General features: G+C 31.9%; 1 protein-coding gene across 9 annotated transcripts in view; it reads right to left on the bottom strand.

The window, feature by feature from the left end:
* LOC105344873 (transcription intermediary factor 1-beta) overlaps positions 1 to 12,494 on the bottom strand; it is a 117,779-nt gene extending 105,285 nt beyond the window's left edge. For 5 of the 9 annotated variants that reach the window (XM_066087938.1, XM_066087948.1, XM_066087974.1 and 2 more), the window contains exons 1-2: positions 12,333 to 12,492; positions 1,022 to 1,844 (exon numbers count right to left, since the gene is read on the bottom strand). In XM_066087938.1, the coding sequence (XP_065944010.1) occupies positions 1,022 to 1,831 (810 nt within the window). In that variant the 5' untranslated portion in view covers positions 1,832 to 1,844; positions 12,333 to 12,492. Of the gene's footprint in view, positions 1 to 1,021; positions 1,845 to 12,332 lie in introns of all 9 variants that reach the window. The other 4 variants (XM_066087963.1, XM_034464287.2, XM_066087929.1 and 1 more) reach the window with 3 other exon arrangements.
* Positions 12,495 to 13,015: the final 521 nt, after the last annotated feature.

Below are 13,015 nucleotides of genomic sequence, written 5' to 3'. Positions count from 1 at the left end.
ATTACATTTGGTAAACATAAGAAAAGAAATATCAGGTTTGGCTTCAAGTTCTTCTGATATTTGTATACTCATGAGCTGAAGTGAGCTGATAATGTTCACGCCATGGCTGCCTTGATTTATATTGTGACGTCATAATGAACTTTAAAACCACTACGTCATTGACAATGTTACAAACAACGTTTTTAATCTTGTATAGCTGTCCGAATAGCCCAGATGGCTGAAAGCGCTAACAGTGAACAATTTATTTCATTTTGACAGTTGCATTCTACTTTATGTTTTATTTATTAAATTATTTTTGGCTGTACCAAGGCTTCATATATATATATTTCATATATAAAGTTATAATTACTATTGTTATTATTATGAGAAAACTATATTATATCATTGAAAAAAAATGTTTTATCCAAAGATAAATACATTAACGAAAAATGAATATGTTAAGTATGTAATAGATAAAACCCCACGACATCGAATTGAACTTTTTCATGTTTTTTTTAAAGCTATCACCTTTAACAGACCAGTTATTGAACTTATCTCTGTGTGGATCGTAATGTCAAAAATGATCCTTATATTTTCGACAAAAAAAATCTTGTTATATCAGGATGATTAGTCTCATAGACCGCTCGGCTTCCCCAAGTCGTCTATTAGACTGAACATTGATATATTTCTGTAGTCAGTCAGTAACAATCCTGATAAGTAATAGTACTCTGATGAACTCCCAAATATATTGACCAGAAATTGGAAAGACAAAAAAAAAAACAAATTACTTCTACAAAGATTTTACTATTCAGCCTGCTGCCACATTAAGCTTCAACCTTAAATTTGCATTAACGAAACTGAACCCCATTTATAAAAAAAAAACTTTGTTAGGAATAAAAGGACAAAGGTGAGAAATATATGCTTTCCAATAATAGCAAACACACATATGTACAGACAAACAGACCAGTCTTATGTGCCCACATAACGTTTTTCCTAATAAATGTTATATAGGGTTTTTTTTTAATTAAACACAACATTTTACCTTTTGTTGGGAACTTTGCAGAACTGGTGGTTTTCCAAGGCTCATTTCTTTATCTATGTGCTGAGGCTGAAAATCGGTCAATGTGTAATCAACAGGTGTAGGTAAGGATTGAAAGTTGTCCAGCTCATTACATTTGGTAAACATAAAAAAAGAAATATCAGGTTTGGCTTCAAGTTCTTCTGATATTTGTATACTCATGAGCTGAAGTTGGTTAATTTTCTCTTTTATGCTGTCTGTGAATTTATCCATTTCCCACAGCCCGTCTTTTTCTGCGTTTCGTAAACTTTCAACAGTCTGTTCGCCAATATGTTTTACCATCTTAGATACATCTTGTGTATGTGCATCAATTTTCTTCTGAATTTCGTCGGCTTTCATTGTAAATGCTGATCGTTTTTCTATTTCTTTAGCAAGCACCTCTCTATGCTTTGGAAGAAGTACATTTTCTATTTCTTTTTTTCTGTTCTTATAGTGATCTGTTAATTCATTGTAAATGGTAGACAAAGATTTCACAGAATGTCCATTATGAGATCGAATAATGCAATCTGTGCATACTGGTTCTTTACAAAGGTTGCAGTAACATTCCAGTTTCTTATTTGTATGAGTGGAACAATACATAAGATCTACTAGGTTTTCGTTGTTTGATGTCATGGAAACAATTTCATGATTTCGAGTTATTTTTCTCTTTCCATGGTCGCTTTTACACGTTTCACATAGGTGACCTGCACACATCTTACAGAAGTATTGTGCAGGATTTTCTTCACAATTGTCACACTCTAGATAATGTTGAGCAGATGATGATGTCTTCGCCATTCTATTGTATAACCTACATAATGAAAGAATGTACATTAACACTTTACTCAATATTGGATTCTAAAATACAAAATTGCACTATTAATGCAAAAGTCAAACATGAAATGTTATAAAAATTTTAAATCGTTGGCAAAAATGAATGTTCTTTCTCTATAAAGAGAAGTCATAATTCATACGATCATTAAATTACAGTATGTTTATAACATGCATATTTTATTCCTATATAAAATGTAGATAAATGACACAAAATATACCTGCCTACTGGATCAGTTGGTTAAAAGTAACAAATATAAAATTGATATCCAACTTAATGTCAATATGGATTATCTAAGATTATAGCCTACAGGTTTAAGTAATTTTATTAACGTTTCTTCTATGATAATGAAAACTAAATACTGTCATAAGACGGTAGAAGTGTTTGTACCTAAATAACACTCCCTTTGTACTATTAGGGGATGAACTGTTTGCTGTGTAAAGAATTCAAAATTAAATAATTATTTGTACATTCCATGTCATAGAAGATATGTCTATGCAATTATTACCAATAAAAAACCAAATGGTTGAGGTAGGGGGAGGGCGGACGCCACCGGCGTTAGATCTGTTTTTCATGCCATTAATATTTAGATTTAGAGAGGAGGTTTGCTCCACTTCCCCTCCTACAAATTTCCATCATATAGTAAAAAATACCCCCCCCCCCCCCAAGAAAAAAAAAATAAGCCTCGGACTACCCACTACCACCCCTTGCAAACACAATTCATCTGCAATATTCGCCCCTATTCAATTTTAACCGGGTTTTCCAACGGAAAAATCCGTTTATTAAAATGGTGAAAATGGCGGGCGGGCGACTGCCAAAAAGGTACCCTCATTGTACGGATAACTTCTCTTACAGTTTGCAAGATAGGAAGTTGTTCTTTTGCAGATCAATTAAACATATATCAGAGGTATGCATGTTGCTTGGATTTTGATTTCTGATAAATAGTAAAAAAAACCCAGCTTTTGAACTTTAGTCATTTTTTGGCAAAATATTGCATATAGAATAACTTATCCTACAGTTTTCAAGATAGGAAGGTGTTCTTTTGCAGATCAATTAAACATATATCAGAGGTGTGCATATTGCTAGAATTTTGATTTATGATAATTTATGGAAAAAATACCAGCTTTTGAACTAAATTATTTTTGACAAAATATTTCCTATAGGGTACTACATTTTACTGCATACGGTATGTAGTGTTTATCAATTCAAGGTTGACATGGATTATGGATACAGTTAACTTAAAAGAAAACTCAGTTTGCTGACACATTGACAGCTTTTCACTTGTTCAAAAGATGATCTGGTCTTTGTGAAGTTTTTAAAATGGGAAGCATGTTTTTGTTTAAAAAAAAGAAGAAGTCATTATTCGCAAGCTATTGACTTGTAAGTAGAATGAAAAATACAAAACCTTATTATTTTTCAACAGGACATTCCTAATCCTATTTTATGGGGGCAAGTAAATAAAATGTTAACAAAATGGGGACCAGGGTTTTAAGCAAAAGCTTTCTCAACATTTACTTAACCCTCGGGGATGAAAATCACTGTAAACGTATTATATTTGGCATGTTCGATAGTTGGCGGAAGTTCGTTTTTTAACAAGTTGGCATGGATTTGAAAAAAGCTTATCCTAATATGACTATTCATATACGATATATGCATGGTATTTAGCGATGTACTTGAATTACTGCAATATATAACCATTTTTTCCATGAAGATGTTTTCTGCCAAAGAGGTATAGCGCACTTAATATACGATTTGGCGTCAAATATAGCCTTTTGCAAACATCAGACATTTTCAATATTATACAATATTTAGTTTAAATATATTCAAAGAAACGCAAATCACACAATCACCATGCTCTAAGAATCTTAATTATCTTACACGACATCAATAAAATATTCAGGTTTTGTTAGGGATATAGATAAGTAGTTAATATACGATAAAAAAAAATGGATATTTGACTATTCAAACCACTCTAAACCAAAGACATCCGATTAATATTATATTCTACAGGTATTGTAGGATATGTTTACATTGAATTAGTTTTGGTTTAACGTGGTCTTCGTACTAAAAATTAGACAGATATTTCAATCAGTGTTTTTTTCTAATACAATAATGTTGATAGCCATATATATATTGAAAATGCAACAATTGAAAATGTTAGATGAGTGTACAAGTGGTAACATGGAGGACGTTTTGATTTTGTGGTCGCTGGATCGAATCCATTAAGTAGTATTTTTTTTTCACTTAAATTGAAACAAGAACAGAATAGAGAAATTAGGTTACACGTATCTAATCTTCTGGGGTTTTTTTATCTTGTTTAATTCAGTCTGAGTATCAGACTATCAGTACACCCAATATAAACAGTTTTCTTAATTAACACTGAACATGTTCTCTATTTACACTTAGATCCATTGCACTTTGCTTTGCACTTTTTACGGTTCAGAATATCAACTACTGTTATACACAGAGTTTCCCGAATTTATGACAAATCAGTGGTTACAGACACCATTATAAAATCAGTACAGTGTATCCGGGTTTCTAAAATCATATTGCAACAGCTAGGTACCTGAAGCTATTTTTAGTAACAGGTACTTTCCGTCCAAACACAGGTGTAGGCGAAATAATGGGAAAAGGCGCTATAGCTCTTTAATTGAATTTTAGAGAAAATATCAAAATTTGAAAGTTTACAGAGAGACCGACGACGGACAAAAGGTCATCAGAAAAGCTCTTTAAAGTTTCAGCTGAGTTGGGCTAAAAAGCTAGATGGTCTCTTGAAGTGTCAAATTTTTAATTTTAAATTGTTGAAAAATCACCAATTACTTAATTATCTTCATGTGCATGGCATGCCCTTTGTAATTTAAAATGTTTAATATCTAGAACACAATAAATAATTTTGTAATTTTAAAGCGGCAATCACTTCAAAAACGTCAGGATAAACAACATCTTAATTGTTTTGAGATATTTATAGATTACTTTTGGCGCCTGGATAAACCTAATTTACTGGGATGGTCCCTTTATCTTTATATCGTTGAGAAGACATCAGTATTTGCAAACTTTCATCTTCTACATGCTAAATCAAATTTTGTCTATTGTTTTGTCTTCAACACTTGAGGCAATCAGTTTGAGGGGCCAACTACTGAGCCCCTAATATGTATATCTATGACAGTTTCATAGAAACTATGTTGAATAGAATTGAATTTTTAACGACATATCCTCTATTTTGATTTACAAAATATTTTTTGTTTAATATTTACGTAATATCATATTGAATTTCAATTTCAAGAATACGGTCCCTCGGGATCCCATATTTCGTAACATACTGGCATTTGAAGGGGTCAAACTGTTGTATATGGTAAAAGAACTTGTTTGCTTTAATAATGTTCGACAAAATCCAAATAGTTTTTAAGATATTTAGAAAAACCTTTGGCCATTGTAGGTCTCTAATTTGGCTGATTCCTAAATCTTTTTATCATTAAAGAAGGCCGCGTGATTTTTTTTGTTCTATATGCTTTAAAGACTAGAGAAAAAAGTAGTGAAAAAAGTGTGAAAATTTTATCGAAATTTTGGTTCTCAATATTTGCGCTCTATTTTACGGGCTCCAACGATTTGTATTTGGCGTATAAAAATAATACTGTTTAACTTCAACATATCGCCTATCAATCCTGAAAAATTTCACATTGGTATCATGAATAGTTTTTCAGAAGTTTGCTTAATAAAGGAGGTCATAAAATTATGAAATTCCTCGATAAATCAATACCAGAAAGACGAGATCAAAAACTTTTAAAACTTATAAAGTTCTAACAAACTAACTCGGTGAAAAAATAACAAAAACTTTTCAAAAATTGAATACCTTTTCTTAGAAATTGTTTGCTTAAAATTGTAGAGAAATAATAAAAATAACTAGACGCCTTCTCGTTACGAGCAACAACGGGTCTTACTTTTGAATGCACCTTAAAAAAAGGCTATCGGAACAGTTTTACTTTTCTGTCATTTCTTAACAGTTCTAAAAATTCCAATTAACCCTCTGTAAAGATTTTGATAGACATATATTTATACTGGAAAGAAGGCGTTTTTATTGTAATTTCTCATAAAACTGAAACGAAAATTAGTAAAATTCAACATTATAAAGATAAAATCTTAAATCGAAACACAATTAAGAAAGAAAAAACATTCGGCACTCGGACATTAAACCCGGTTCATCTGTGCACAATCCCACCACTCTAACCATTACGTTACGGAAACTTTCGCTTCAAGTCGAATTTAGATCTAACCACATTATATGTATTCATCAAAGCGTCTCTATCGAACAATAAAAGAAAAATTTACTTCTAAAAATGTTGAAATATCAATGTTTGGTGACAACAGGAAGTGACAGCGGACGTACGAGGGGCAATGCCGCTGAAGAGTATCTACCATCACTGAAAATTTGAAAAGTTATATCTTTGATAGGAGAAAAGAAAAAAAGCAATAATAGCAAGGTTGGATACGGAAGAGCTAAACTAAATGTCATCTCCTTTGGCGCAATGAACACGTCTTCCGTCCGATTTTCAAAAACAAAATGTCGACATATGTCTCAGTTCTGGACCTCCAGGTGCAGGGTCGACCTATTCGATAGTTTCAACCAAAAAAAAAGACATTTAATAACTAGAAAACAAGTTAATGTTTTTGTCATTTTGAAGTGCCAATTAGTTTTAAAACTTTGTTTTAAAACTGTTTATAATAACATATTTTCAATATTTTTCTTTTTTTTTTTTTAGATATTTAGAAAGTTTTGATATCGTAAAAAATATACAAATTTGCAACATTTTAGTCTTACTAAATTGTTTCTTGGACGCCAAAAACGGAAGACCTTAATAATAATGAAGAGAGAGAGAGAACTATTTGAAAATCAGTTAGGTCTTCCTAAATAGAATAATGTTTTCAGCAAAAATTCGCCGTTTATATTAAAGCATCATTTTATTTTACTGCCAATAAATTTCAGATCCCTGCGCGTATAATGTAAATTATTTTAGTCAAAAAATGAACTGACACCTATTTTAAAACTTATTTGAATATAAATAGACGATTCGAGGTGTAAAAACCGTTAGTTTTGGTAAAGTTCAAGGCATCACAAGATTTTAAAGTTCATTTGAAGATTGAAATCTGTTTTTATATTCAATAAAATAATCTTATATAAGTAAAGTGTCTGCGTACATCATATGAATAATGAAATGGAAGATCAGTATAAATATATCTTGTACCTTACCGAAAATAAATTATTTGACATCATATTGCTTCACGCAACAACACGTTGTTGTAGTATATAAATTACTTTCAATTTATCAAATCGACAGAACAGTCAACTTTTATTAAATAACATTTCAAAATTTCAGGAAAATTCTTATCTTAAACTAAGGTGATTCCTTCCTAAATAAGTCTATTTTCGGTTCATAAAGTATAGTATCAAGCTTAAGATAGCACATACACAGAAAAATTCATGCATAGACTATCATGACCATAAAATGTAGATTAGTACATTAACAACAATTTAATCCATTCTCGAAAAACATTCTCATACAAATCAACCAAAACAATTTACAGACCATTGTTTTGTATTGCGAACTATCATAACTAATAAAATTCGTGTTTGAAATAAATAGCATTTTCATATTTTATTCAATATTTTTTTCATGTTTGACGTTTGAGTGCCCATTCTTGCCGAGTAGTCGGAGTACCCATTATTGCCGATCGTATGAAAACAACAAGATTTCCGCTAAATATTCGTTGTTTTTGAGCTACAAATTAAAATGATTAAATAAAGCTATCTTTTAGACACTTACAATTGCGAACAAAGAAAATACGTCAAACATCTCGGAACTCATAATAAAAAAGGTAGGTCTATAAAAACACTCTTCGTATCCGTGTGATGACACAAGTAGGGGGTTCTGGACGAGTTTCCTTCCATAGAATTACTAAGCAGTATCCTCCTTGAACCCTCCCAGAGTTTGAGGATACCTATGACATCATCTAATGAGTTTAATTAACAAATTGATTAATTATGAGATATCAATTAAAATTGAAATAGGTGTTAATTAAATCGATTAGTAACTATTAATTACATAATTTCGAAGTTCAATGATTATGACGCAGTCGAGTCTGTAACAGAGATCCCCCACCACCATTCAAGATTTAGCCTCTGACTGTAGACTAGTCCCCTGACTGTTGACTAACTCCTTGACCGTAGACTCCCCCCTTGACTGTAGACTACCCCCTAACTGTAGACAAGCCCATGGACTGTAGACTACACATTGACTGTGAACTACCCCTTGACTGTGAACTACCCCTTGACTGTAGACTCCCTTGAATGTGACCTCTTTTGATTAAGACACTGTCAAGCGAAACACAGGTGAAAGCAATGAATGATTGATGGGGCTCTTGGGTATTAAAGGAGTTCACATCTCCACAAAATTAGATCTTTACCTATTGGCTTGGACAGTGTGTTATGCTGTATAAACATATGAAACATTATGGGACATTTAATAATTGTATAAACAAAAGTCCATACCAAGCATGTTTAAAATCTATTTATCATTATAAGACACCTTTTTTATACTTTAAACTTGGAAAAGTAATTGAAAATACACAATATTTTTGGAATGTATTTAAATACATTCAATTACTTGTAATTGAAGACAGACTCAATTACAAATTACTTTCAATTACTTTGAAAAATGTAATTAATTACACTCAATTACAAATACTTTTTTCAATTACCCCATCCCTGCTAGATATGCAGGCCTATTGTATCCTAGAGTTTTGTACAATTCTGTTCAGCTATCTCTGAGAAACAAGTTCAGACTAAAACTCAAATATAATCTGCCCCCTCCCCCTTCCCCCTGGAAAATTTTCTAGACCCGAGCATGTATTCCTCCTCAAACTATAAAACGAATGAAATTAAAAAATCTTGCATTTATTTAAGCTTAAAATTAAAATAACCTTACATTTACACTTTTCTTAATTGTCGAATGATGTATTAAAATCAAAATATAATTTGGGGTCTAAAAAGTTTTATAAACCAGTAAAAAATGTTATTCTTAAAAAATAATACACCTAGCATAATTGACAAATAATCTATTGAAATATGATCAGAAGTCATATTTCTACCTTAGGATCAATAACCAATATTCATTGACAACTTAAATTAATAACAATACATGATTCAAATTATAAATGTTTATACTTCACATCCAACCCCCCCCCCCCCCCCCCCCACCAATCAAACCTGGTTCTAAAGATTCAGTCCTCTTACATTCTTAAATGTGTACAGAAGCAAATTTTAAATCAGTCCTTGATTGCTTTTTGCTCTCCTAATGCACATTACCATTATGGAAATTATTTAATTTAAATTTTAAGATTTATAAACAAAACTGTTATATGCATGTGTATTCGCTTATTTGGGGCAATTGTAAAGTCTCCTAAACAAAGCAGTGGCATCATTAGGCTAGGAATTACCCACATGAATCAAACACTACATAGGAATAAGATAAAATACTTTATTATTTCTAGTTCTAGAATGTCAGGATGTCTCCAAGATGACCCCTTCCTTCCTATCATAACTCATATAAAATTGATAAGTCTCTTCACTTACTTACATATAATACACATATTTAATACAAAATTGTTACAGGGTCAATATGGGGTCAACTCAATAGTGTAAGTCTGACAAATGAAAAAATAACTTTTGCAATTAAAATGACAGAAACTTTACAAATGCGATAGGATAGGTAAGTTAAACAATGATAAGCTTATCAAAATATTAAAAGATGATGATACAGTATGCTGGCAAAGGGGGGTCCCGTATTATTTAGAAAGTGAAAGTAATACGTATGTACATACCAGTTGTCTCATAATATTGTGTTACTATACATGTATTATGCTTACCTATATTGGTCAACATCATAATGATAATCCAATTAGAGCCCAATATGAATCCCTTTAGCTGACCCCTCACTCCCACCCCTTTTCTAAATCCGTGTACATGATGATGTACATGTACCAAACAAAAGCAAATCTAAAGCCAGCAACCGCCGCCGGGAGGATGTATAATTCAATTTTGTTTGTAATAATATAGACCATTATACTTTCTATGACATAAAATGTTATGATTATTAATTAAGTTAAAATTCACATGCAAACAGTTCAACCCCAAATTGCACATAAAGTGCTGGTCATGTGTATTATCATATGGGATGGGATCTCATCCTTCAGTTACAGAAATTATAAAAATTATAATTTTTAAAAGTTTTAGCGGAACTTGCATGTGGCCTTCATTTTTAATTAAACTGGTACAAAACAGTGTTATTTAGGGGCAAACATTGGTGCAGGTATTACTGTCTATTGACAGCATCTACTTCTCTTTTTCTTTTCTTTTTTTTTTCGGGGGGGGGGGGGGGGGGGTAAATTCATTTAGATAAATAACATGCGCTTGCTTAAGTTCCATTTTAACAATTGGAAATCTTTTAAATTGTTTAATTCATATTTTGTAGAAACGGCCTTAAAGAGAAATTCCTGTATCAAACTGATAACATTTGCTCAGTATTTTAAGTATTACAATCAAATATGCATACGAGTAATTAAAACATGATGTGATAAATATATATATATATATAGAGAGAGAGAGAGAGAGAGAGAGAGAGAGAGAATGTTAAACTTTGAAGTCTTAGACTGTGCTGTAAATGAGCACTGTGTACCGATATAGGGCGGCGTTTTTAGCTCACAACGGACAGTGTACCGATATAGGGTGGCTCTAGCTCACAACAGACATGAGCACCTTAATGTAACATGTCTTCATCATTATCGAGAAGATCTGTCTGACCCAAGTTCATGTGTGCTTGGTGAGAGGGATGTCGATGGCCGTGCATTGGTTTTGAAACTGCAGTTTCTTAATAAGACAACTTTTGTTTCCTAATTAATTTTTTTTACTTTATCACAAATTTCAAAAATTATTGATAATAATCATTTTTAATTTGATTATTTAATTAATTACTCAAGTTAAATAAATGAACAGTGCAGGGATCTGCATCAAAAGTTTTCCATGACAGATTACAAGAGAGTACGTAATAGCTCCCAAACAGAAAAAATAGCCTACGGGATCATATCAATGGCTTGTGTGTAAATCATGGTTTTGAGATGATTTCGGTATAGGAAAATTTCACATGAAATGAGTTAATGGATCACGATTCTCGGGTGATCTGTAAAACTAAACAAATTGCAAGAACACCATGGTCCTGGTATGATCTGTTGTAACTAACAACTCATATCAAAACCATGATCCTGGTATGATCTGTTGTGACTAACAACTCGTATCAAAACCATGGTCCTAGTATGATATGTTGTAACTAACAACTTATATCAAAACCATGGTCCTGGTATGATCTGTTGTAACTAACAACTCATATCAAAACCATGATCCTTACATGACCTGTCAAAGGACAATTGAACAATAATTTCTTAAAGAAAAAAATTTCCACTTAATTTATAATTTGCAACAGACAATTATATACTTTTAATATAAATACATTGTCAATTACCAAATATGAAAAATAGTATGCATATATGTCACATGAACTGCATCGTTAAGCCAATATAATCTAAATTAGAACACAGGATCAAAGTCTTCCATAATTTAGATGATAATTATACTGTTATTTCAAACTCTTCTAGCAATTATTACATGAATTGTACAAATTAAAATATTACGTATGCATTTCAAAACCTAGCTGCAGGTCTGTATCTCCCAGTCTGAACTAATGATACATGTACATCCATGCATTAGTTGCTTGCCATGCATTAGTTGCTTGCTTCACTTAATAAATCACTTGATAGTGTATTGTAAATTAGTCTTTATAAAATATTATTTACCTCAAGTGAATAAGAATATATTCCCCCAAAATACTTCCATAAATTCATTTAATAAATATGCCAAGATAGAGCAAGATGCCCAACAATAACAAATTTTCCAGACATGTACATCACATTTAGGCTCCAAGATGAACATTCAAAATTTGCAACTCAACTTCCTGCTATGCAGAAATCTTAATTCTTAGTGGTCAGTTTATCTGGCAATTAACGAATCATTTTAAACGCATGCTCTGTTGCCTTCTAAGATAATAGCACATACCAGAATCACAAGAAAATCATAGCAGATTCAAAACCAAAAAACAAACCACATCAGGATCATACTTCCTTATTTGTCAACTATGATTTGGGTATGATTCATTTAATGGATCATGTTTAAATCATAGAACAAAATCATGAATTTGTGAGTTTGATATGATTTTTAAGTGATTTTGATATGATTTCTTAAGAAAAATTTTTGTTTGGGAGAGAAATCCTGTGTATATTTCTGCAGACAATGGGAACTCGCATCACGTTATACGTAATGTATAATTAATCATTACAATGAATAACATGAATATATATTTCTACCTGTAATTCCAAGTTCCGGTTCGAAGTGATCTTAGAGATGCGATACAATGTTGACAATTTCACCAAAAGTACAGGAAAATTCGTTGTTGTTGAGCGAAGACTACATGGATACTATTCGTGAAATTAACTTTCGGTTTGTTAAATTGGGGGTCATGTCAATTTGTAGACAGACTATCTCATACATAACACATATCGCATACAACACTGGCGGGTCTCTGATCTCTGGGACATATTATCTTTTTTAAAACTTAAAATGCTAATATAAAGGCAATACTTTACAGCTGTAATCTAAATTCCTAAATTAATTTGTCTAACATAAATGCTTACGAAATCGCTAACTTAAATTTTAGAGTGTGACTAAAATGGGTAGCGAAACCCGGGCCGGGCCAGGATTTTCGAAAGTGAAAACCTGGTTTTTGTTGATTTCTAAAAAAAAATACTCGTTTGTTCTGTACAAAATTTGGAGGAATACTTCATTACATCTTGTTTTGTTTGTACATCGATTTGACCAGCACACAAGATCAGATAATCAACTCGTATGTCAACTGGCACACTATAGTTTTTTTTTTGTCTTGATATATCTCTACTAGAAAAGAAATAGTATACGAAGCAGTATCCTCTTGTGTCAGGTTAAATGGCAGACAATAAATGGAAGCCATCATTTGCATACATAAAAGTATCGG

The sequence above is a fragment of the Magallana gigas genome, chromosome 1 (genome assembly GCF_963853765.1).
Source record: "Magallana gigas chromosome 1, xbMagGiga1.1, whole genome shotgun sequence".
NCBI classification, from domain to species: Eukaryota; Metazoa; Mollusca; class Bivalvia; order Ostreida; family Ostreidae; genus Magallana; species Magallana gigas.
This window is presented reverse-complemented; position numbering and strand designations above follow the sequence as displayed.